The sequence below is a fragment of the Pseudochaenichthys georgianus genome, chromosome 24, assembly GCF_902827115.2.
Source record: "Pseudochaenichthys georgianus chromosome 24, fPseGeo1.2, whole genome shotgun sequence".
NCBI classification, from domain to species: Eukaryota; Metazoa; Chordata; class Actinopteri; order Perciformes; family Channichthyidae; genus Pseudochaenichthys; species Pseudochaenichthys georgianus.
In genome coordinates this window covers 15,094,435-15,119,038 of record NC_047526.1, presented here as the reverse complement: position 1 = coordinate 15,119,038, position 24,604 = coordinate 15,094,435, and the positions used below count along the sequence as shown (strand labels likewise).

At 42.2% G+C, this 24,604-nt stretch overlaps 1 protein-coding gene across 2 annotated transcripts in view; it reads left to right on the top strand.

Annotated features, from left to right (window-relative positions):
* Window positions 1–23,983, top strand: part of mdga2a (MAM domain containing glycosylphosphatidylinositol anchor 2a) — a 198,938-nt gene extending 174,955 nt beyond the window's left edge. For both annotated transcript variants that reach the window (XM_034075704.2, XM_034075703.2), the window contains exons 13-18: window positions 2,330–2,350; window positions 4,511–4,666; window positions 8,980–9,141; window positions 20,739–20,869; window positions 21,410–21,506; window positions 22,731–23,983. In XM_034075704.2, coding sequence (XP_033931595.1) covers window positions 2,330–2,350; window positions 4,511–4,666; window positions 8,980–9,141; window positions 20,739–20,869; window positions 21,410–21,506; window positions 22,731–22,819 — 656 coding nt within the window. In that variant the 3' untranslated portion in view covers window positions 22,820–23,983. The remainder of the gene's footprint in view (window positions 1–2,329; window positions 2,351–4,510; window positions 4,667–8,979; window positions 9,142–20,738; window positions 20,870–21,409; window positions 21,507–22,730) is intronic.
* Window positions 23,984–24,604: the final 621 nt, after the last annotated feature.

Below are 24,604 nucleotides of genomic sequence, written 5' to 3'. Positions count from 1 at the left end.
GCGGCCCGAGGCTGTGAGTTGTCATTTAAAACATTTTCTCTGCAACAGCCCAGATGATTTCTCTGCAGTGCCTCTCTGTGCAGCACAGCGTCGTCTCAGGAGGAAGCATCCAGTGTTTGGGTGCAGGTTCACTTGCAGGAACCACGCCACAACAGTGTGATGTTTGTAAGTGTATTGACGTAACATGTGAATGATATGAGGGGGGTGAAGGGATGATCTGGGAGGACGAGCTGTGGCCCGTGCAGTGGGAGACTCAGAGTGGGGGTTCCGTCTCCGGCATGATCTGCGTGGGCTGATTACGGGCCCACAGACGATACCTGGAATTAAAAATGTTAGTATATACAGTATATAAATATGCACAGTTTAAATATAAATGTTGACGGGCAGAGGATGAGGGATGTTGGGATGAGGGATGTTGGGATGAGGGATGTTGGGATGAAGGGATGTTGGGATGAGAAGATGTTGGGATGAGGGATGAAGGGATGGAGGGATGAGGGATGGAGGGATGTCGGATGGAGGGATGTAGGATGGAGGGATGAAGGGATGTAGGGATAAGGGATAAGGGATGAGGGGCTGTAGGGATGTTGAGGTAGGGAAGAAGGGATGGATGGATGTATGGCTCGGTGTGAGTCGGAAGACGAACTGTATGGGTAGAAGGGAGAGGGAGGGTGGGTTGAAAGGATGGAGACAAGCAGTGGCCAGAAGTGTTGCCGGATATGAATAGGGGTGGCCGTGGTTCGAGGCGGAGTTTGAGGCGTGGCCATGCTCCTGAACCCATGTTAAAATGTAACCTCATTTTCTTCAGGATGGGTGACATAAGGATTATTAAAGCTTTTAGAGTGCACCGCCTGTTCTTTCCACACTTTGTGCCGAGGCTCCAGCTGCAGTGTTGCAGTTCACTGAATGTTTTATATGATTCAATTGGAAATGTAATGGTTTGTTCTCTCTCTCTATCCACCCCCCCCCCTTCTCTCTCTCTGCGTGTGCCTTTGTGCTCGTTTCCTCTTTTCTCCACACTGTGTACAAGTGGACACACATTTCTATGAACCGCACGGCAATAAACAGAAATCACTTCTTGAGTGTCTGCTTTTAAAAAGAGCAATTCCACCGTCCCCGCGGTACTTCCCCACTCCTCAGTACATGTGTTCCTTTGTGGGAATGATTTGTTATTACTCACTTTAATTGGTAGGATTCAAATCAATTCCACGAGCAGCAAGCATTCATAAATCACGGGGCGACGTAGTTTTGTGGTAAAGCTGATGTATCGCATCTATTCAGCCGGTCAGCAATCGATCATGACAATGCCCATGCATCTTCTTGACAGGTTAAATGGTATTTACTCTGCAAAAAGTGAAGTGCCGACTAACTGGCTCGTTGCAACTCTGCGTGATACCCTTGACCTTTCTGTGTTTGCTGCGGCGGTAGCCTCTTAAATTATCAATGAGGGGAGGCATTGAACCGCGGCGAGGTGGACCGAGAGCACAAAGAACCTTGCATGTATTTCACTGGACTCAAGCCACTGGTGTAAACGTCTCCATAATGGCGGTGTTGAAACCACACGAAGAATCAAGGATGTTACAGGAAAGTGATTAGCAGACACACTTGTGATTGTTACTCGTTTCTATGATGTGTTGGCTTCTAATGGAAGTGTAAAACCGGCTTAGTGCTCTTAATGGAAGTCCCCTTGAACAGGAACATCAGCAATGTCGGTAAATGGCAATAATGATAAGCATTATAAGCACTATAAGCTTATTAATGTGGTCAGGCTGGTCTTCCTAATCCCTCTGTCTTTTACATTTGATAACCCCAGCTGTCACCTTCTCCACTTTAAATCCCAGACGTCTCTTCTGTCTGTCTGCTCCATGGTAATTGCATTGTGTATGCCGGCCGATTGCGTCCTGTTTAGCTCTTTACTTTTTTATTTGTACACTGCGAAGGCAATGGAGCGTGACGAAGATGCAGCGTACCTCCAATATGCTTCCAGTTTTTTAATATCACAGGACCATATTTCCCACGGGCCTCTTTCATTAAGTTTACTGTGCCAGCTCTAACTTTTGATACATGTAGGCTTTTATTAGCTCTGCGCCTAAACATTACATGACAGCGAGGCGGAAAGGTTAATAGCACAGCGACTGTGAGCATGTACGTCTTGTACTTTCTGTCACCTGTGGTGGAGCACTTTATATCAGACAAGCGTTTTTAAAGAGCGACAGTTTGAGTGCCTGCGTGCGCCTCGCTGTGCGTTTCCTTTTAAGAAGCGTTTCACTTATTGACAGACGGCTAAGATATTCCCGACTAATGACTCTCTTTGGCCTTTTCTCTTTCACAGCTCCCATCAACCCTCACCTGAGTAAGTAATGTGCACCTCACTTAGCATGGCTCAGCAGAGAGCGAGCTCCGTATGTCGCAGCACAGTCTGCCAGAACAGTGGGGAGACTCCAAGTAACTGCACGCCCCGTAGAGATCTGACTCTCAACATGTCACAGTGCACTGGAACATCCTTCTAAGTATGCTTACCTAATGAAGTATGATGAGTTTGACTTCCTTTTGAATCCTGCAGCAGGCCATCTGACATGTTGAGAGCTTCACATCTCTGCAGGACAAAGTGCATTTTGGATGGAGTGTATATGCATTAGATTTGTGTGTGTGTGTGTGTGTGTGTGTGTGTGTGTGTGTGTGTGTGTGTGTGTGTGTGTGTGTGTGTGTGTGTGTGTGTGTGTGTGTGTGTGTGTGTGTGTGTGTGTGTGTGTGTGTGTGTGTGTGTGTGTGTGTGTGTGTGTGTGAGCACATTTGCACACTCTGTGCTTTGTGAGCATTACTTATGCATGCATCTGTGCCGTATGTTTATATACTTTAATGTTTAGTCCCATTTATAACACATTTCATTGTCGAAACTTTACAAATTCGCATTATTCATGCCTTGAGAATCCTCTCTTAATCATTGTCTGCCGTGCTGCATTGTGCTGCCGTGTACCGCGGTTTATGTATTTGTATAGATACATATTTTAGTGGGTGTTCGCACAAACATTGCCAGCATAATAACAAACATCCTAATCACCAACATCATTATCCAAATCCCGGAAGGAAGCTATCTTACCTGCACGCCTCCTCTTCCTCCCTCCTTCCTCTGCCTCGCCTCCAAATCCCCCTATCTCTCCTGGGCGCACAAGGCGAAAACATTTAGTTTAGCTCACAGTGGATGAGGGCGTTTGTGTCTAGCGCCGGGAGCTAGACCTCCATTTAAATCTGCATCCCTATGAGGAGAGGAGTCAAGAGTGTTCACAACCCGGCCCTCCCCACTTCTTCCTCTCCTAGACTCACTTTCCATCTCACTCTGCCTGGCAGCAGCTCTGCCCTTCTTCCTTCCCATGGTCCACCCACACTACCTCAGTCCATGTTACCTCCATTACCTGAGCAAAAGCTGCAGATTCTGCGCCTCTCAAGGTCACCACTCCAAACTGCTCCCAGCTATGTTTTAATAAATCAATGAATATTTATCAGAACACATGCCTGCATCCTGAATCCAAATGTTCCTTTTTACTATCTCTGTGAGGACACTGCTCAGCAGCGCCGTGTCCTCTGGTGTTATTGCTTTGTCTGTTACATGGAGAGATTAAATGGAGATGTTGACACTGTTGATCCTGCCGGTTCCCTCTTCAATATGGGCTAGTTCCCTGCACGTGTGATTTCTGAATATAAGTACGGTCTCTGTCCGGCATTCACCCACATGTGACCCATTTTAACCCCACGCCAGAGATGACTTTAATTCATTTCTTGAAGGTTGATGAAACTTAGCTTCACTGCCTCTTTGCACACTCCACTAGTTTAAAAATTGCGGTCTTGCAAAGTGATGGAGGAGAAGAGAGGGCGAAGGGTGAGCACCCAATATCTCCACCTGCACACCCACTAAAGATAAGATGAAGAGCTGGTGTCAATTTTAAAAACTGATAACAGACACTAAGGACCAAGGACAACCATTTTTACATTCAATCTTGAAAAAAGGGTTATTTTTTCATTCAGTCATTTATTTACGCCTTATGCTACTTCTAGAATTGTATCTATTAAACTATGATACATTTAGAAACCCAATTTTATGTTTCCACCCTCTTTTTCACACACACACACACACACACACACACACACACACACACACACACACACACACACACATACACACACACACACACACACACACTGCCATTGGGTGCTGCTCTCTTCCTGTAGGGACTTCCTTTCGTTGTCAGGAAAAATAGCAAACGCACTCATGACGTCTCCACCGCAGTCAGTGAGAGGTCGCATCTTAATTTAGAAACTCTTTTACAGATAGTGTGGTGTAATTAGGACGTTGCTGTTATGTATGCCCCGGGGACATGCACACACTCATACATTTCATACATATACAGTAGGTGTCGGGCTGCACGCTAACTGTACCTACGAGGCAGTGTGTAAGATCTCACTCTTTCATAATGCTGTGAATGTTAGAGCCTGGTTCTGCTCTGTCGCTCACCAGGAGAGTTCCACTGCAGCTTTGAGGAGGAGGCCATCTGCATGTTCACCCAGGACAAGAATGACGATTTTGATTGGACGAGGCACAGCGCTGCTACCAGAGACACCAAGTACACCCCCAACACCGGGCCCAGCGGGGACCGCAGCGGTTCCAAACAGGGTAAGAACTTCTCAAAGTCTCAATTGTTTACTAAACACATCCCCATGCATTAATAGCACAATCATAGCGTAGCTTTAGTAGGACTAATGCTTAGTAGCTAAGAGTTTAACCCGGTTCAAATGGTATCAACCAACTAAATGGGCCTTTTCAGTGGTTTTCAGTTTTCAATTGGGTGCTACACCAACTAGTAGCAAAGGCGTAATATCATTTGACGTTGTATGGAGAGCCCAAAAGTCCTTAAGGATGTAGGTTGGGGACAATTGATACAAATCACATCAACATACATCCTGAAGACCAATGCAAGAGTCACCTGAGAGACCGCGAATGTTTTGTCTTTGTGTATACAATGTTAAGTTTCACTTTCACTTCACAATCATAGTTAATTTAACCCAACCAAAATAATTTCGCTAAACCTAACCAAGTACTTTTTTTGCCTAAACCTAAAGAAGTCGTTGTTCGTCATGTTACGCTCCATTCACTTTACCTTGTGTTGATTTACTTTAACTTTAACAATTTAAGTAGGCACAATTGACACATTAGAATATTCATGAGAACTACTCATAATGCTCATGCAACCAGCTGATAACATTTAAAATGGCCTTTAATGACCAAGTAACCGAACAAGAGCAAAAATGTAAGGAATGGATTAAACAATTGATGATATTCTCTAACGTCAAAGTCCAACATTATCATGCTCAGCTAACTAGCTTACTCCCTAGCTATAAACATACTATTTAAAATGATGATGTATGAAATCTTTGAATATTCAAATCTGTTAGACACTTGTATGTATGCCACTTCACTGAAAACTCCATTCTCAGCGTGCGCCTGCTGAATGCCTCAAGTTTTCACACCACACTAAGATTTAAGGTGAGCACACAGAAACTTTCCCCCTGTCAGCAGATTTCAAAACAAACTCTGCACATCAATTATTCTGCGCAGTGAAACCCAAACATCCAAGTGGAGTACAATGAACAATAAACCAAGTTTTATTACCGGAGAAGGTCTTTTACAAAGAAAAGATGCATCCAGTCAATATAAGTTGTCAAAACAGAAAATAAATCTCTGAAATAAGTACCAAATTGGACCATCCATTTCATTCAACTTCAGATTCAAGCTGACTCCTTTGTTAGCTCAGCTTTTTCGCGACTGTCATAGTGAATGTGTCTGAGACATATTCAGCAACAGGTACCGGAAGAGAGAGAGCACTGGAGTGAACAAAAGGGGAGAAGTTTGGGTAGGATTAAATGTGAAAACAGGCTTCCGACCAACTCATAACGTTAGCATTAATAAGCTAGCTACCTGATAAAACCAGCTAGCAACAATTTTCATTTCTAATAACAAAATCAACAGCCTATGGCTAGAAAATAGTAAACGTAATGGGAATATGCATTGTTCTCAAAATAACTGAGTTTAAATCTGCCTCTGAATGTGTTCTTATAGAAATTATATTTTGACCCAGATAGCTACAGGGGGCCTAGCAAAGGGTCGGCTTATTGGTTCCTTTGATGAATCATCATTAAGGAGATTATTTGATTGAGCATTCCCTTTTATAGCTTTATACTCATGGGGGCACGGTGATTTCTCTGTTCACAACACGAAATGCCGTGAGACTGGGTTGTGCAGGCAGTAGAAATACATTGCTTTTAAAATCGTGCTGTGCAACACGGAAAAAAAAAAAAGGGGCAAATCGTGTTGGTGAACACCAATCAATAGATTAAAAATCATGTTGGTGAACACGAAATGCCGTGAGACTGGGTTGTAATAACCTAGGCTTGGATCGGAAACTCTGCTTTGCCAATGGTAGTGTGAATGTGTTTGTCTATGTGTTAGACTTGTTCAGTGTATCCCTGTTTTTACCCCACACATGCTGAGAAAGACTTCTGCTCCACTGAACTAGAATGTGTGTATGCAGAGAAAAGATATAGTTGGATACATGTTATATACTGTACCTGTAGATAAAGTTAGATACAAATCACCTACCGACTTAACTTTCACTTATCAGTGAGCCAGGTAGGGAATATATTTTTCACAGCTTGGAGTTTATAGATTTAGCTGAACAATCATATTGCAATGTATGAAGGATTAAGAAAAAAAAATAGTTGTTGTAAGTGTAAGCGGTTATTTTTGCCAGCTGTCAGAGCGGCTCTGAACACACTGCACCTGCTCATTGGATTGGAAAAACCTCGGTTGAATGCACACATTTAAATGGACACCACTCTGTTATTTCTTATGTAACCCATGCATGAATAAATGAATCCCTACAGTGCACCAGGCAAACAGTGTCATTATCATGTCATTGCTAAATTACCTGGCAAGATGTAAAATTAGCATTGAATGGATTGTACCAACTAAACAAACAGTTCACAAAAAGTTTCCCTTCTTCATCTTTTTCTAATAAGATTAAAGAATCCAGTGTTCTTGGCTCTATAATAGATTCTCTGTACACATTGTGTCATCTATTGTTTGATGCAACACAATTAAACAATATGCAGCCTTGATCATTTTAATGTAAGGATAAATGTTCTCTGCTGCTGTTTCCATGGGTACCTCAACCAGATAAATATGCACAGAAAAAAGTATCCAATATGTAAGTTACATGTGTAGGTATTTAATATTCGAGAACTTAATGAATAAAGAATAAAAAATAATTGGATTTGCAGGATTTCATATGAATCTGCTGATGGGTGGTATCTTTGGTGGAGTATAAGTGCCTATTATGGCGCTGTGGCACCGGCAGCAGCCGAAGCAGTAAATAATGCATTGGCTTTAATCACCTAATGGTTTAAATGTCCAGCATTTCATTACCGGCCCCATTCCTCTTTTCGTCTAATTATCTGATATGAGATTCAACTGAGGGAGATATTCCATTTGATTTTGGCTGCAGGGGCGTGCTCACTAGCTACCTTCCCTGTGCCGGTGGCAGGGTGGAGATTGGCTTTAGATCATGTGGCACAGACAGGACCGGGGGGGGCAGTTTGACTCGCTGCCGTCACCGTGCTGTCCGCCAGCGTCAGACGGAGGGAGCAGAAATGTAACCCCATTGTTATCGCCTTGATTCGCCCCTGGTTGTTGCTATTAGTTAGAGATGGCAACATTACACACATCCTTTACTCAAGTAGAAGTACAGATACTCGTGTTTAAAAATACTCTGATAAAAGTAGAAGTACTGACTAAACTTCCTTACTCAAGTAAAAGTAATGAAGTATATGGGCTTCGAAATGCACTTAAGTTAAAAGTACCCATAACTACCAACTGTTTTAGTAACTGACCTCCCTTTATATCAATAGAACAATAATGTCATTGTTAGCTAATGAATGTTTCGATGCTGAACAACGGCAACATGACAACGTTTTCATTGGTCCCTCTTCTTTAGAGAAGAGCAGGAAATGACAGATACACGGATCGTGTTAAAATCAATAGGCATGCAATGACTCTAAATAATAATGATCAGGCCACTAAACACAGATTAAAACTAAAGTAACCAGCCTGTTTTGAAAATGTAAGAAGTAGAAAGTACAGGTATTTGTGTTAGAATTTTGTAGGAAGTAAAAGTAAAAAGTCATCAGAAAAATAAGTAGTGGAGCAAAGTACTGATAACAGAAAAATGTACTTAAGCACAGTAACGAAGTATTTGTACTCCACCTCTGCTCCACCTCTGCTATTAGTAAAAATACTACCCCTTATCTCTTATACAGAGGGTTTCATTTCCATCATGCCATCGCAAACTGGTTGAAAAATATGCCCGAACATGACCAAGGAGGACTTGTGGTGTCTACAGTGACAAATGATTTCCCGGTGTATCTGTGGGCAATCACAAAGTAGTTGTGGGAGTCTGAACACTGTCTGACAAACACTCATATTTTTCAAAGGGTACATCTACTGTGCAGTTTCCCAGGAAGGCACAACGACTTTGTCCTGAAGACAGCCACGCAGCCACTCTATATACAGCACTACATAAAGAAACTGAATACATTTGCCCTATAGGGGATACTAAATGAAATCTGGACAGGACAAGAAAGATGAGTAACCTGACAATCTGACGGGTTTCGAAGCATCTGCCCATGATAGACTACTACCTAAACTGTCTGTTAAACATTCCTTTAAACTATATCCTGACAACTTGTATTTGCATTGATGGATTATTACTAAACCAGGGTTCAACCACCTTTGGTTTTTCATCCGAATAAAGTGATTTAGATAATGTGGCTTCAGTCTTGGCCTGTTCCCAATCTGTATAATCATCTCAGAGCTTGTTTTTATTGATTCTGTGGGTATAATTGTAACACTGACTGTCTTATTTGTGTTTCTAGGTTTCTACATGTACATTGAGACATCAAGACCACGGAAGGAAGATGAGAAAGCGCGACTAGTCAGTCCGTTTTTCAACGTAGCACCTAAAAACCCTTACGTTATCACCAACCCGCCTGCCTACTGCTTCGGCTTCTTCTACCACATGTATGGGAAACACATAGGTAAGACACACTCCTCATTCCCTCACTGTCCCCAGTCTATACAACAAATGTGTGTGTGGGTTTAATCTGCCATAGAATTCATCCCCTGTTGAAAAGCAGGGGATGAATTCATCTTCATCTTCATTTATAATCACTGCTCAATGGTTCATGGAAAGTGATGAATAAAAGCATAATTAGAGTCGTTCTTTAAAGAATCTGTCAAAAGCAACTTGAAGTGAGTTTCAATTGCTTTGGCTATTCACTGCTAAATGAAGGAGATGCATTCTTATCTATGTGGAAGTAAATAACAGTCAATGAACCAACACAACAAATTGCATTTACCAATCACCATCATCTGTTGGACGTCACACTGGCTTTGAAACATTAATGGAGAGATGGTTTTTTTTTCTCTCTGTGTTTCACAGTAGGTTTTTACTTCATTTTGTCAAAGAATTGTTGTCTATGAGACACTCACTGAGGAGAAAAAGTAAAACGACGGCACTTTTTTCCAACTGAATCTCAGTCCTTTCCAGAGAGTTGGTCCCATGGCAGGTGTGGCGGGGAGTTTTTATGCTTTCATGCTCACATTTAGTAAGTTCAGATGTTTGAAGCAAAAGATATCTCACTTTTGCAACAAACCTCTTCAAAGGTGTGTACACAAATCCTGGGCATTAGCTCTTACGTCCCTCTCTGAATGTAGATAACAAGCTTGTGTGGCCCATTTGAAGATGGCAGAGCGACTGAAGGAGCCTCCTGTGGCTCGAGTCTGTCTTTTAGGCTTCCTCCACCGGGGACCCAATCAGCCAACCCCAACACTCAGGCTCTGACTGTGTGACTGTGACTTTGGGACAGAAGACAAATAATAAATAACTTTGGCACAAAAGCTGTAGACTTACATTTTTAAGGCTTCTTTTTGTACTGTTTGGCTTTACCCTGAATCATTAGCTACTGCACAGGTTCTTAGGGCAGGTGAGGAGCAGGAGCCCCGCTGGGGGGGGTTGCAGGGTCACCGTGGTATCATGGGGGCTGGATGCTTGTTCAGGCTTAGAGCAGTTTGAGCTAATATTGTGCATTCTAGGCTACAAAAGATGATGTGTCCTTCTTTTGTTATTTCGTTTTTCTCTTAGGTAAGAGAAACACTTCACACTACCATTACCAATGTGTAGTGTGAATTCCTTATAGCAGATTTAATAAGTGATACCAAATATGTGGCCTGCTCTTTCGAAATCAGTCGCATTGACCCCGAAGACACATTTTGAGTCGTATACACTGTTGGAAAGAGGAGATTCATAGCTTTCTAATGATATCAGGATTGTTTTTGTACTCCAAATATTAAGTAAAATATGTCACATTATATAATGACTATCACCGAGTCATCATTTTGAGAAAAAGGCCTTTAAAGTTTCCTCTTCTCTGGAATCCATCGATCTGATTGATTATTAGCAGAGCAAATGATCAAAGTAGTACGGAGGGAAGACATTTTCGTTTGGATTACTGGTCTGGGGGAAGCTCGCGTGTGTGTGTTTGTGTAATTTTGCGTTTGTGTGTATTGTGTTTGTTTCCCGGGGAAAACCCTCACGAGAAACACCGGCTGTTGTTAGGCCTGCTGTGACGTTAAGTTACTCCGTTCTCCGCTTGTAATTATGCCGTCACAAGCTTCAAAGCTGTATTTATCATCTGAATTTGCCGAAACAAGTTTAATATTCTGAAAGCCAAGACTTTGTTTATTTGAAAACAGATGAAAACAAACTGTAACGGACCCTGCCGTGTTATCTATGATTACTATACGCCTTACATTCATAATGTCAGCTGGAGGGAGGGGGAGCTGCGCTGCGGAACAGCAGAATGGCGAGTGAGAGCTGTCATCTTCCCTTTAGAAGCTTCAAACATGTACAGTTGCAAGAAAAACATTTTTTTTTGCTATTCTTAAGAAGCATTGCCAGATGTGAGCCATGCCTCGCACAAAAGAGCTCTCAGAAGACCTACGATTAAGAATTGTTGACTTGCATAAAGCTGGAAAGGGTTCCAAAAGTATCTCTGAAAGCCTTGATGTTCATCAGTCCACGGTAAGACAAGTTGTCTATAAATGGAGAAAGCTCAGCACTGTTGCTACTCTCCCTAGGAGTGGCCGTCCTGTAAAGATGACTGCAAGAGCACGGCGCAGAATGCTCAATGAGGTGAAGAAGAATCCTAGAGTGTCAGCTAGAGACTTAAAGAAATCTCTGGCACATGCTAACATCTCTGTTGACGAATCTACGATACGTAAAACACTGAAGAAGAATGGAGTTCATGGGAAGACACCACGGAGGAAGCCACTGCTGTCCAGAAAAAACATTGCTGCACGTTTGAAGTTTTCAAAAGAGCACCTGGATGTTCCACAGCACTACTGGCTAAATATTCTGTGGACAGATGAAACCAAAGCTGAGTTGTTTGGAAGGAACACACAACGCTATGTGTGGAGAATCCAAAGGGTTCACATACTTTTTCTTGCAACTGTATTTATCGTGTGATTTTGGATATAAAAGTTTCATATTCTGAAAGTCAAGACTTTGTTTATTTAAAAACAAACAAAACACCCGAACCCCGAAAAACTATTTTTTTACGCAAATCCACGTTTATTTTGAAATGAGCCGTTGCGACTTCCGACTGATTTCGATAGAGCGGGTCACATATATATATAGTATTGATGATTAATAACTTAATAGGATGTCCATTTTATTTATTTGTTATATTATAATAACATGTTAGTTCAGCATAACACACAAAGTCATATTTTTTCGCATTCAAAATCACTTCACTTGTTCAAAGATGGGTCTGCCTCTGTTGATATGGTCCCTTGTCTTTGGTCAGTTTATGTGTAATGGTCATAGGAAGTAGTTGAGGTCATAAACTTCAGCAGCTTGTAGCTAAATATTATTCCCTCAGTTTTTGCTGGCCTGTAATAATTTTTTTGCAGTCACCAATCATTCGCTACAGTTTAAACATTTACTGTGAAAAACGTATTTGTCTCGTGTTACGGACCATCACCTTTGACATTTGTAACAATTGTATGACTCAGTTGTTGTCTTCCATCAAGGCATTCTCTGTGATTTGTTCACATGCAAATCCATTTTGGGACATTCACTGTAAGCACAGCAGCCTTGAAGCTCAGTTTGTGGGGCATGTGAGGTTGACACGCTCACAGACGGGTCTGCTTTAAACAAGGACTTGCCGAAATGTTTCTCTAAATAACAGTACATTTTAATGACTAATTTAGAAAATCATTGTTTGAAAGAAAAAAAACATCCTTAAGTCATTTGTGTTTAATACTCGAAAATCAAGGAAATTGTGTGGTTTCATCTAATTGGACTGACAGTGTCCCAACAACCCAACTAACTCTCAGAGTTCCTAAGAACATACTGCCAAATCCTGATGGGTGCATGAAAGTACGCTTCTTCCAAATGTCACTATAAACCAATGACAGACAAAAAACACAAATACATCCAAACTATGGCAGATTATGTTTGTTCATGTTTACTTTTATAAGAAAGAAAATGACATTGCAAAAGACAAAAACATAGACACAGAAACATCAAGTGAACTAAAATGACTGCTGCCCTAAAATATATATTTGATAAACAAAAAACAATTTAAAAAAAAAAAAGATATTAAAGGAAGTTGGAATAGAGAGAAATGATAGTAACTGGTCTGTAAGAGGGGACAGGGAGTTGCAGAACTGTGCTCATTAAACTTCATGTTCAATAAACTGTGAAATCACTACAAGCTGGCAACTGCACTCGACTCTGCTTCGAAAAGATGTTTACAGCGAGCATTTGGCTGCATTTACCTCAGTATTCTGGTGAGACCTTGATGGTATCAGCTCCATCTCCACCCTGCTCCGCTCCGAGCTGCTGCTGAACCTGCTGCTCTCACCCCCCCCCCCACTCTCTTCTTCCTTATTTATTTTTCTTTTGAGTGTGATGGCTTATATGTTTTTCTTAAGCAATATTTTGTATTTTCTACTATTTAATTTCCTTTGAAGTTTGTTAGCTGACTCTTATTTGAATTGGTATTATAGAAAGGCATTCAGATTGTTCTATTGAGGAAAAGGCACATTGTCAAAGATGTAAATGCTTCCCTGTTTGGGAATTTTACCTCGGCCAAAGGTTAATGTTTTCGGCCCAGCATGTGCTTTATCAGCAAAATTACAAATCTGAATAACAGGGTGGACAGTGGACACAATCCTTATTTGTTACCAATTGAAACAGCAACGGCAGAGGTTTGAGCACTCCGAGTGTCCTAGTGATGGATGTATTGTAAGATAACTCAATAACATTTCAAATAAAACAACAATAACATTTCCAATTTGATACAATTAGCCATATGTTTTTTTTTAAATATGTATTTTGGATGAACCGGCCGTTTTACAGTGAGGTGACAGCAGGGCTCCATATGGTCTAAAATTCAGCCTGGCTACTTATCAGCAGTCCTCAGGGGAAAGGCCGAGTGGAAGTGTCCAGGTGGGGGTGTCGGACCGAACATCTGGAGAGGTGGAGGCGAGGGAGGTGGACATACTATAAGGATGGAGGTGTTGGAGGGCGACTCAGCGGGGAGATGAGAGCTCCTCCGGCTCCCTGCCGAGGTTGAGTAGGGCATGACATTTCCAATTTGCTCAAATTGATCGCAAGCCAGACCCTCTCTTCCCTGCCATCCCCCTCCCCCATCTGTGGTGGAGCCCAGACGATGGCGTGTTATGATGAATGGGCTAAATGTCAAGGACTTGAAACCCAGCTCAGATCCTCCATGGCTACGCTCCATTTAGTATTCTGCCTCTCCGGCCGTGAGAGAAATTTGCCCCAGAGCTCAGGAATGTTGGTTTGAGATATTTTCCACCCAGAGAAAAGAATGCCTTTGACAAATGGTCCAAACAATGCATGTTCACGTGTCCCGTGTTGTCTTATTGCAGAGAACTGTCTTTTGAAATAGTTGACGGCTTTTAGACACGGCACAGCTCCGTGAAATGCTGGGAGGTTGATGCTCTGTGGGACTGTGCTGAGGAGGTGATTCACAGTCAAGTTGGTGCACGGCAGCGCTGAGGGCCAGAATCAGTCGATAAGGAGTTTCGCCCCCACGCTGATGAGAACTGTGGCTCAGGCTCAAAGAAACTCCTCCGTAGTTAGCTACAGGGGGATACCTGCGACAAGGTCACGCTTAATTACTGAAGCGCACATCAAAGTTTGCATTTGGAGCCCGTGTCGCATTTGTTTATTGGATTAAGTCTCCGGCAAAGCACACCAAGCAAGTCTGTTTTAAGCCTGACCTTCTGAGAAGCAACGGAGTCATCCTTTAATTAGAGAGGAGGGTGGTACTGCACCTCAATCCCCCCCCTCACTTCCTCGCTACATAATTGAACATTTCCAAGAGCTATTTCTCACTTTTCACCAGACCTCACATCTTTCTCCTCTCAGATATTTTTTTAAATTTCACGTGTCTGCCACAGGTATTCCTTTTTTTTTTTTTTTTTAAATTGATTCCAAAGAAAACTCAGCAAATGCCTTTGCTCAGGATGTGATGACACTGACACAACCACCTACATCGAGATGAGTTCAAAGAAAATGTAAGCCAGCCAGCTCAGCAAGAATCCTCCAACATCCTTAAACACTTCAACGTGAGATGAAACCGCAGGTCATGTTTTGTACGAGAGCTCATCTCTCACTGGAGATGGTGCTGTCGTCGATGAAGGGGGGGGGGGGGGCACTGTATACCGTGCTGATGAGTGAATATGAACAGGGACATTCAGTGTAGCTTTCCCTCCTCTCCTCACAGAGATGTACAGTAATGAGGCACCTTGCTGAGGCGTAAGATGCATCAAAAACAACATCACTAACGTAGGCGCTGCGGTTTTCTGCTCGCCGGTTGTGTCAACGGAAAGGTGCTGCTTTCCATACTATTGAAATCCACTTGACTTCAGAGGAGGGGTCCTGCTGAGCTCCGCTATGGTGCCAATGCTAACCTGATTTGGGTCTTTGGATGCTGCTCTGCTAGCCCTCTGCTGAAGGATTGCGCTCTCTCTCTCTCTGTTTTCCTGCGTGGCGCATAGAGAAAGCAACACAATCGCTTCTCTTGGAGAGCACGGTGGAGTGGTTGCACCGGGTGTCATCATCTGACAGTTTTATATCAAAGCCTTGGGCCAGACAAGAGGTCTCACTGAGAGCAGTCTTCCATTCAGACCTGGTATATAGTCTATTCTGTCTCAATGAGATCCTGTATTTCTCTCTTATATAAGAGGATGTATATGAATTCAGTTAAAGGTCACCTATTATGCAAAATCCACTTTTTCATGTCTTTTGTACATAAACATGACTGTGTCCCCTCTGTGTAAAGAGACTCTGAAAGTTTCAGGAACAAATATTGGCTCACTCAGTCCTGATTATATAAAAACCTGTCTGAAAATGAGCCGATCAAATTTTGGCTACTTTATGATGTCATAACGTTTTTTTGGCTTGTGTAACCATTAGCCAATCACCAACCAAGGTAACCCCCCCCCCCCCCCACCTTATCACCTGAATCTCCTCCTAGACCAAATATCTCTCAGAGGGGCGTGGGGAGTGGCTCCTTATTTTCATCTAAAGCAGGGGTGGGGAACCTTTTTCCTCTCAAGGGCCATTTCAATTTTTACAATATCCTCAGAGGGCCGTACAAGTTATTGACCTCTGCTTAAAAAAACTAAAATCACAGCCCATTCATTTCATTCTGTGCAAAGAAAAAGCAACCTCTTAATCCAGATATCTCACCATGACTCGCGTATGCATGCACGTGCAGGGTGTGGCGTGCTCCCCTGGGAAGATTTTTTTTTAAATGTTGAAGTTAAAAGCATCAATCTGGTGCACTTTGAGAGCAACATTAGGAGATCTATGGACACATCTTTCAACACCCACACACAACTGTAAGCAGATTTTCTTTTAATTTATGGATATTTGACAAATCACTCCCCTTTCAAACTGTATTCTTCTTTATTAATAACTGTCATATAGTATTTTATACCTGTTTACTTTATTTTCTTATTTTTTTTATAACTATAATGATCATATAAAGATGTGCCTTTACCTCACTGGTTGTAGAAAAAGCTTCTTATATTCGTTAGCATAGCTAGCTAACCAGATGCTAATGATAACAACACAGTTATTGACTGTCTGATCAGTATGACAGATGAGCAGATCGCCACTGGGCTTTCAACTAAAGACACAGACACGCAGAAACTGCGGCATGTGTATGGACTTATCGGTACTGCAATTTCTGAAGTGCTGGAGTGGCGTTCTGGTGCTCTCCGTCAGAACTGCACCCCTGTCAGTCGAGACATATACCACGTGATGACACGTTAGGCTCGTGTTGTGTTCAAGGACCCTGACCTTGGCCAGGAAAAACAGGCACTCGCTTGTTTAATTTTTTTGCGGTCTAGATTTCTTTCATTTTTTTATTTTTTGCGTGTGTTTATAAATTACCTCGAGGGCCGTACCAAATTGTCTCGCGGGCCGTATACGGCCCGGAGGCCGGAGGTTCCCCACCCCTGATCTAAAGTAACAGACAGAGAATCAGCCCTTTTGAAACAGGGCGGAAACAGAGGGGATTATGGGATGCTACAATGGGTGATCTGTTAGGGGTTTCAGCCAAACACTTCAAAGACATGTTTTGTATATATCTGAGACCTATAATATATTGATAAAAAAGAGCATAATAGGGGACCTTTAAAATGGATCTGTCAAATTGCATTTTCACAATGCAGAGTTGGTTTAGACATCCAGGATTTCTTCTCTGGCGCAATAGATTCAAACCGGAGCTGGACTGAGCAGAAATAGTTTGATTCTCATGATGTATTTACACTCGCCAAATATTCTCATCACGCATTAGGGAAAATTAATTTGGGTTATAACAGGATGGAAAATTATTTATGATCGCTTGCAGAATCACAACTTAATAAATGTTTTAGTTCATGTGACCTGAGATTAACCTTTGCTACTGCCCTGCTCTGCCTCGAGTGCAGATGAATACATACATTTGAAATGTGGCGGAGACTGCTGTGAATATTCAACTTCTTGTAAATGTTCACGTCTTCTTGTATATTACGTTATATACGTTTTTGCAAGCAGTTTCACAATGTAGTGCAGTATTATTTATCTCAAAAACAGAAAACTTCTCAAACATTGTATGTATGTTAAAAAATGTTAGTTTTACAGTAATTTAAAATCGTCATGATGTCCAATAATGTTATGAATTGAACTTGTTGGTTAAGATTCATATTTTATTTTCTGAAGGATTTGTTTTCCATTTCATCCAGTAAATGGTATGGATCCGCATCAGTGCTGAAAACAGTTTAATCACAATGTTTTGTACAATCTATTCAATACCGTAAATGTCTTGATTGAAATGATCAGGGCTGCAGTATTGTGGTTAAACCTTGTCTGATCCCGAGAGGTTTTATATTTCTAAAGTGTGAAGCTGGTGAAATGCGATGTGGGTATTCTTCTGCAATGTTCAAATCTCATTACCATTAGTCATTCTAAACTCATTCATAAACTAGATGGATCGGAGGGGATCAGGGTTATTTTGCAACAATTTTCTGATTATATATTTCTTTATGTCTCTATTCATACTCTCATAATACAAATAACCTTGATATGAGCTGAATTACGAGTGGGAGAGACAGAATCAGAAGAGAGCACAAAGGAGGGAGTGTGGGCGAGAATAAAGGCAAAAGTTAACAGAAACTTTATTCAGTCTGATTGTCATTATGGTAACTCAATAAAGTAAGATTGAAAAAAATAGCCCTCCAAATTATAGATAGAAAGTTTCAAAATGTGTTTATCGCTTTACTAATTTGGTTTCAACCGGATATTATTACTGGAGGTGTGTGGCGTAGTGGATCGTCCGTAGGTGTTCGGATCAGCGCGTCACAAGTTCGAGTCCCACTGCATGTCGTTGTGTCCCTGGGCAAGACACTTCACCCCAAACTGCTCCTGTGGGGATTGCCACAAGTCGCTTTGGATAAAAGCGTCTAACAAGTGACATGTAATGTAAAGCGGCATCCAAGGATTTGAATTATTATATCAGCAGAGCTATGGAAGAGTAGATTCAGTACACGTTTATGTTTATAATGCCTACTGAAAAACAGGCATCTTGTCGACCGTTTCGTAATTTTCATCCATTTCACTTCCACTTGTGTTCTGGTTTTAAATGCCATTATACAACTTTATGACTGTAATTTTAAAATGGCTCCCAACAGCCAATTATAGAGGCATGACCTGACCTCCTATGGATGCTCATCAGAGACCTTTTAGCTGCCGTATGACAGGAAGCTTGCTCCGCACTTAGGAAGAGCGGTTGCTAAGAAACATATTATCCGACCTGCTAGTCTACCTTGCTTTGCACATTGGCTCACGGACACATTGATCTGTTATTCAAACGGAGAGAGAGAGAGAGTCTAGGGATCTTTCTTGGCACAGTAGATGTGTTTCCATGAATGTATTATTTATTTGTATGCGTGTTTTGAAGTTGTATCGCACAACAAAAGCTGTTAAGAAACTGCAAAAATATCATTAAACTTCCTCAATTGCAAAAAAGGTTTTCCACTTGCTTTGGGTGGTTTTTGCCCCTGTTGAAAAATTGAATATGGAAACGCATAAATTCTGACAATTAACTCGCATGGCATCAGTTGTTTTCGCCGTTGGTGTCTTCTCAGAAATATTCCCATCACATATTGGAACAGCATGATACATGGCATATACTAGTTAACATAAAAGAAACATCAAAAGGTGCCTAATTAAAACAAATTCAAGAATACCATTTTTCTATGGTTGATTTGTTGGATGGCAAGGCGACTTGTTTTGCTATGGGCTCAGAACAGTCTCATAATACACACATGCACACAGCAGGATTCAAACTTGTATTTCCGGATCCATACTTGTGTTTTTCAATACACACACAAATGTATTCCGTTTCATATACATGTAAATAAAATCCAAATACAGAAAAAAGTGTTACATATGTCTTTTTGATCCTCACTTATTAGTTTCCCGTTTAAATCCCCTGAACCTGCAACACAAACAGCTTTCTGTGCACGGATCGCTGTGCATTCGTGTGTGGGTTTTTTGAGACTCCCCTGACGGTCAGCCGATTCGTACTTGTAATTTTTTCTATCTATAGCCAATCAGATGTCTCCTTCATTCTAAACCAATCACACGAGCGCGCCCCCACGAGGGTAAGATTACTTCATACGCATTTTGCGCAGTCCGGTCAGCTCGCTAAACAGAGGGCGGAGCATCAGGTGATTATGCAGAGCTGCGTGTCTCCATCAGACTCAGCAGCTGTCTGATCTGATCTCTCTCTCGCATCCGGTTATACTTCACTCGCGTTTATGTCCATATCGATCAGATCCAGCTCTCCTGATCGGCCTTTATAGAGAGCACCGATCAAACTATTAAGAGTGAATATCGGCCGATAATGACCGGCGGGGCTCCCCCCGTTAACAGGTCACTGTCTAGCACTGGCTTCGTAGTGCACTGATCGATTAGGCTAAGCTAACCTGTAGCTGCTCCCTCCACACTCACAACAACTTCATACAGACATAAATAAAGCAGCTGTATTCGCCATACAGGAAACACACATTTAAAACGGTTTTGCCTGCCCGTTTTTGTGTACACAAGCATTCATCAATGGTTTGGAAAGTGGCGCTGTACCTTAATAATATAAAGGCTTGTATTTGCGTGCATTTCCTGTTCGGAAAGTGGCGCTGTGCTGAGAGTGAAGGGTGTCCTGACATTAGCGCCTGCAGGCAGGCTCCATGGAGCTGTCAGCTCCGGACTGCGCAAAATGCGTACATGAAGCGCTACGTCATGAACGCAAGAAATCTACCCTCGTGGGGGCGCGCTCATGTGATTGGCTTAGAATTGAGGAGACATCTGATTGGCTATAGATAGAAATAATTACAAGTACGAATCGGCTGACCGTCAGGGGAGTCTCAAAAAACCCACACACGAATGCACAGCGATCCGTGCACAGAAAGCTGTTTGTGTTCGCAGGTTCAGAGGATTTAAACGGAAAACAAATATGTGAGGATCAAAAATACACATGTAAAAAAATGTTCTGTATTTTATTTACATGCATATGAAACGGAATACATTTGTGTTTGCATTGAAAAACACAAGTGTGGATCCGGAAATACAAGTTTGAATCCTTTTGCGGATCATGAAATACAAGTGTGAATCCTTCTGTGCGCATGTGTGTATTATGAGACTGTTCTGAGCCCATATTTTGCAACCTCTTCTTCTTCTACTACAGCAAAGCAAGCGTATAGCACCCACTTTCATGGAAATGTGTCACAGAAATAAAAAAAAACTGTAAATAAAGTCTTAGAAAAGTGAATGCTAAAGGGTGAGAGGGACACATTTGTTACCCTGAGTAGTGGTGACCTACTTTAGTCACATGTGAGAGATCAACAGAGAGGAATGAAGATGATGCCGGGCTCGTTAACAAAAGTTTCCCATACTGCATCACCGTGTCAAATGTTATAATTAGTATCGAACTTTGACGTTATAAAATGTGTTGTCGCCATGTCTTTATGTGCATCTGTCTCTCTGCCACAGGAACACTAAACGCCCTCCTGAAACAGAAGGGCCAAACGACCTCCGAGGCTCCTGCGTGGTCGCTAAACGGTAACCAAGGTGAACGCTGGAAGCAGGCGAAAGTAAGCATCCATCCGACATCATCCTTCCAGGTAAGACAAAGAAACATAATCAATCCAACACGCCGCTGCACTCCTCTTGTTGCCCTCTATCTTCTTCTCTGACTGTGTTTGTGTGTGGAAGGATCCGTTTCCTTGGGGGCGGCATATTGATATAGCACTTCACAAGCTGCGATGTTAAGCAGAGAGGTGGACACTGTTTGCAATTGAAAACACAATATCACTCACGTTGCGTTCAAGACGCTTAATCGTTGCGTGTTGAGAATACTTTCCATCATGTTTATGACTGCAGTTGTGGAAAGTAATTATAGTTTCAGCTGCACGTCTGTTCCCTTTTTTATTCTCTCCACTCTCTAACTTCTTACTGCTCCAACACCACAAGGGTTCTTGATTAAAACATTTGTGACATTAAAAACTGAGGCAAACACCAGCCAACTGCTGTTATTTTTCATGAGGCGCAATTTAGCAAAATTACTCCGTGTACTTTTAAGGTTTTATCTGCTAATCATCCTGTTTTTGTGGTCTTGCAATGCTGAACACATTACATAACATGACAAACATTTCTCTCTGCAGGTGGTGCTCGAAGGTATCCGGGGAAAAGGCATCGAGGGAGACATAGCCATCGATGATGTCACGCTGGAGGAAGGGGAGTGTCGAGACCCTCCACCCAGTGAGTAACACCCCTCTCTGCCTCCTCCGTCCCCTCTTATCTGAGCTCCACGCTCCCACTCTAGCTCGTTGGACAAGGTGGAGATTTACGAGAGGGGATGTAATCTTAGACAGTTGGCAGCATTCAACCACACTCTCTGGTTGCCATAGAAACAGTGTTGTAATCACATGAATGACAGCCACGCTGGCTGAGTGGAGCACTGTTGCACTGCAGGAACAAACAGAAGGTAAAAACAGAAAACAGGACACGGAAAATGGCCTCCAATTGACAAGGGCCTATTGGTAGGCAGAGAAAAAAAATGTTCTCCTGATTTTATTCATGTTATAAAGAGTCGCCTTTTCCAGAAGCTTCATAAACGGAGATGTCCCTTTCATATACCATAGATGAATCAGGGTAATCTATTAAATGTTTCATGTCATTAGTGGAAAATAACCACATATATCCAAAAAAGAATCAGTCAGTGATCTCCGTCTGGAATTCTATTGTATTACTGCAAGATTATTATTCATTTGGATCCATTATAATTCAAAGCGACAAGATGAATTAATTGACTTTTGAGTTATAGGAGTGGCCGCCCAGGCTGAGGACAGAGTAATGCTAAGAATTATGCATTTCAATCTCACATGACTTTATGTGAAAATGAGAAATATCTCATGGAGGGATGTTCAGAGGTGACATCAGACTGAAGAAGAAAGAGGTTCAGAGTAACTGTTTTAGGATCTGATCCTGCACGCTAGTTGTGCCTTGAAGGAATCATTTGAAATTGAATTTTTGTAAATAATTTATTTGCTGTCTTGCTGAAGAAGATATTCATACTACGTTGGCTTAGCTGAGTTTAGCTTAGTTTAGCATGAAGGCTAAAAACAGGGGGGAAATAATTTGTACACAGATAAAAGTCCTTTTTGTAATTTGTGGTTTTGAGGCTTGCCATGCCAGGAAGAAAAAAGAACTGTATAACTTCATGTAAAAGTCCAAATTAACCTTATTTAAATGTTTGTTTCCCCTCTTTTCAGTCTTTATGCTAAGCTAAGCTAACAGACCGCTGGTACATGATGGATGATACATTAGGGTGGTAATCATCTTCTCACCAAACTCTCCTAAAATGGCTTTCTATGGAGTGAAACACACTTGGCTAATTTGATGTCCATGTGTTATCTTTTTATGTGAGTGTAAAGAATGAACTGCTAGCAATATTTTCAGTTTCTTTTCCTTCTTTCGTTGTAGATCTCAGCTCCAAGTCTCCGTCCACATCCTCCCATATATGGCTGCTATGCATCACCTTGGTGATGACCCTCCTGGAAGGTCAGAGGTGACCCTTCTCTCCGTCATCTCAGAGGCGAACATTCAGACCCTCCGTCTGTGAACTATACCCTCGGCATCCAATCACCAAAGATTCATGCATCCTGAAAGCAGCAGCGGCCCCCTGGCAGACCACGGAGGGGCCGATATTAATGAAAGAGGGAAAAAATCATGATATAAACGTGACACAAAAAGTAATAAAGAAGACGCGCTAATTTTTTTAAAGAAACCTCTTTTACAGAAACACTCCTCGCTGCAGGACTCTGGACATCTTTACGAGCACACAGACAAGTGGGCCATGAATAAGCCTGGACTTTGGCGAAAGAGTTCACAAGCATCGAAGGAGGACAGTTTGTAAAGCACAAGAACCATTTTATGAAGTTATGAAAATATCTTTGGAAGGCAGCGGATATATAGACTAGTGACTTTTTTGAAAAGGAATGAACATTTCCCTGCTTACAAACACATGGAATCAGACCTTTCTCTGTGCATCTTTATCTTCATTTTCTCGCACCAGATGCCATTCACCGACACTTGTGTTTCACTCTGGCCCAGCCTCACGTCACACCTTGGTATTTCTTTATCTGCTCGGTGCTGTACTGTAGAAAAACAAGGTCTCTGGCAACATTTAGTTCTGTCTGCTTACTCCCCTGTAGCTGCCTATGTATCTATTAACACTGTGCTCACAAGTCCAAGTGGCCAACCGGCTGTGTGGTGTCAGAACAATGAAAGCAGGAGAATCAGCGGAGGTGTAGACAAGGTGGACGGGAGGGCAGAGAGAAGCTCAGGATCTGAAATGAGAGAGGGAGCAGAGTGGAGGAGAGGGAGAGGAGGGAGGAACAGGCAGAGAGTGGAGAAAGGTCCGATCAGTGAGGCCTGACTCGAATATTCAGTCCGCCTGTGGAACAGAAGCCACTTTACTTTCTGCCATGAAACAAAGTGCCTTCAGATTACAAACCGAATCGTGAGCCTGTGTGTTAATCAACATCGAACACATCTCTGTTCATGTTTCCTCTGATGGGCTATTTTCTACATGTTTCTTTTGCCCCACAAGTGCTGACGGAAGGGCATGCGTGTTCAGAGGGAGTGTTGGGTTGTTTAAATCCTGATGGGACAGTTGCCTGTGTGTGTGTGTGTGTGTGTGTGTGTGTGTGTGTGTGTGTGTGTGTGTGTGTGTGTGTGTGTGTGTGTGTGTGTGTGTGTGTGTGTGTGTGTGTGTGTGTGTGTGTGTGTGCGTGCGTGTGTGCGTGCGTGCGTGCGTGCGTGCGTGCGTGCGTGCGTGCGTGCGTGCGTGCGTGTGTATGCTCCTAAGCCTATGCCTCGGCGTAGTTCAACGTGAAGGCAGCATCCCAGGCAGAGCTGGCAGACCAGGTTTGGATACAATTTGGATTTTAAAAAAACAGCGGCAACAGTGAAAGTGAGGCTCTGGATCTTTTCCTGCAGAACGACAAGATTATACAGGAGGATAAAGACATGTGGTCGAATGAATACCCCCACTCTCTCTTCCCATAATTCTCCTTCCCTGCGGTGAGAATTTTTTAACAAAAGAACGACCGCTGAATAAAACATTGCGTTGTACAGGGAGGCGAGTAGGAACTCTGGGACTGTAGGCTCTTCTTTAGGGTCATACGCCTCGCCCCTACCCTCCACCATTTATATGGAACAATACAAGAATAAAAGATAATAATGACCATAATAATAGTCATGATATTTTATTACTCTAGCGAGAATGTTTCTCTGCTTTTACACAAACTGTGAAGATTGACTGTGGAAGATCTACCTGAGACCATAACCTTAAC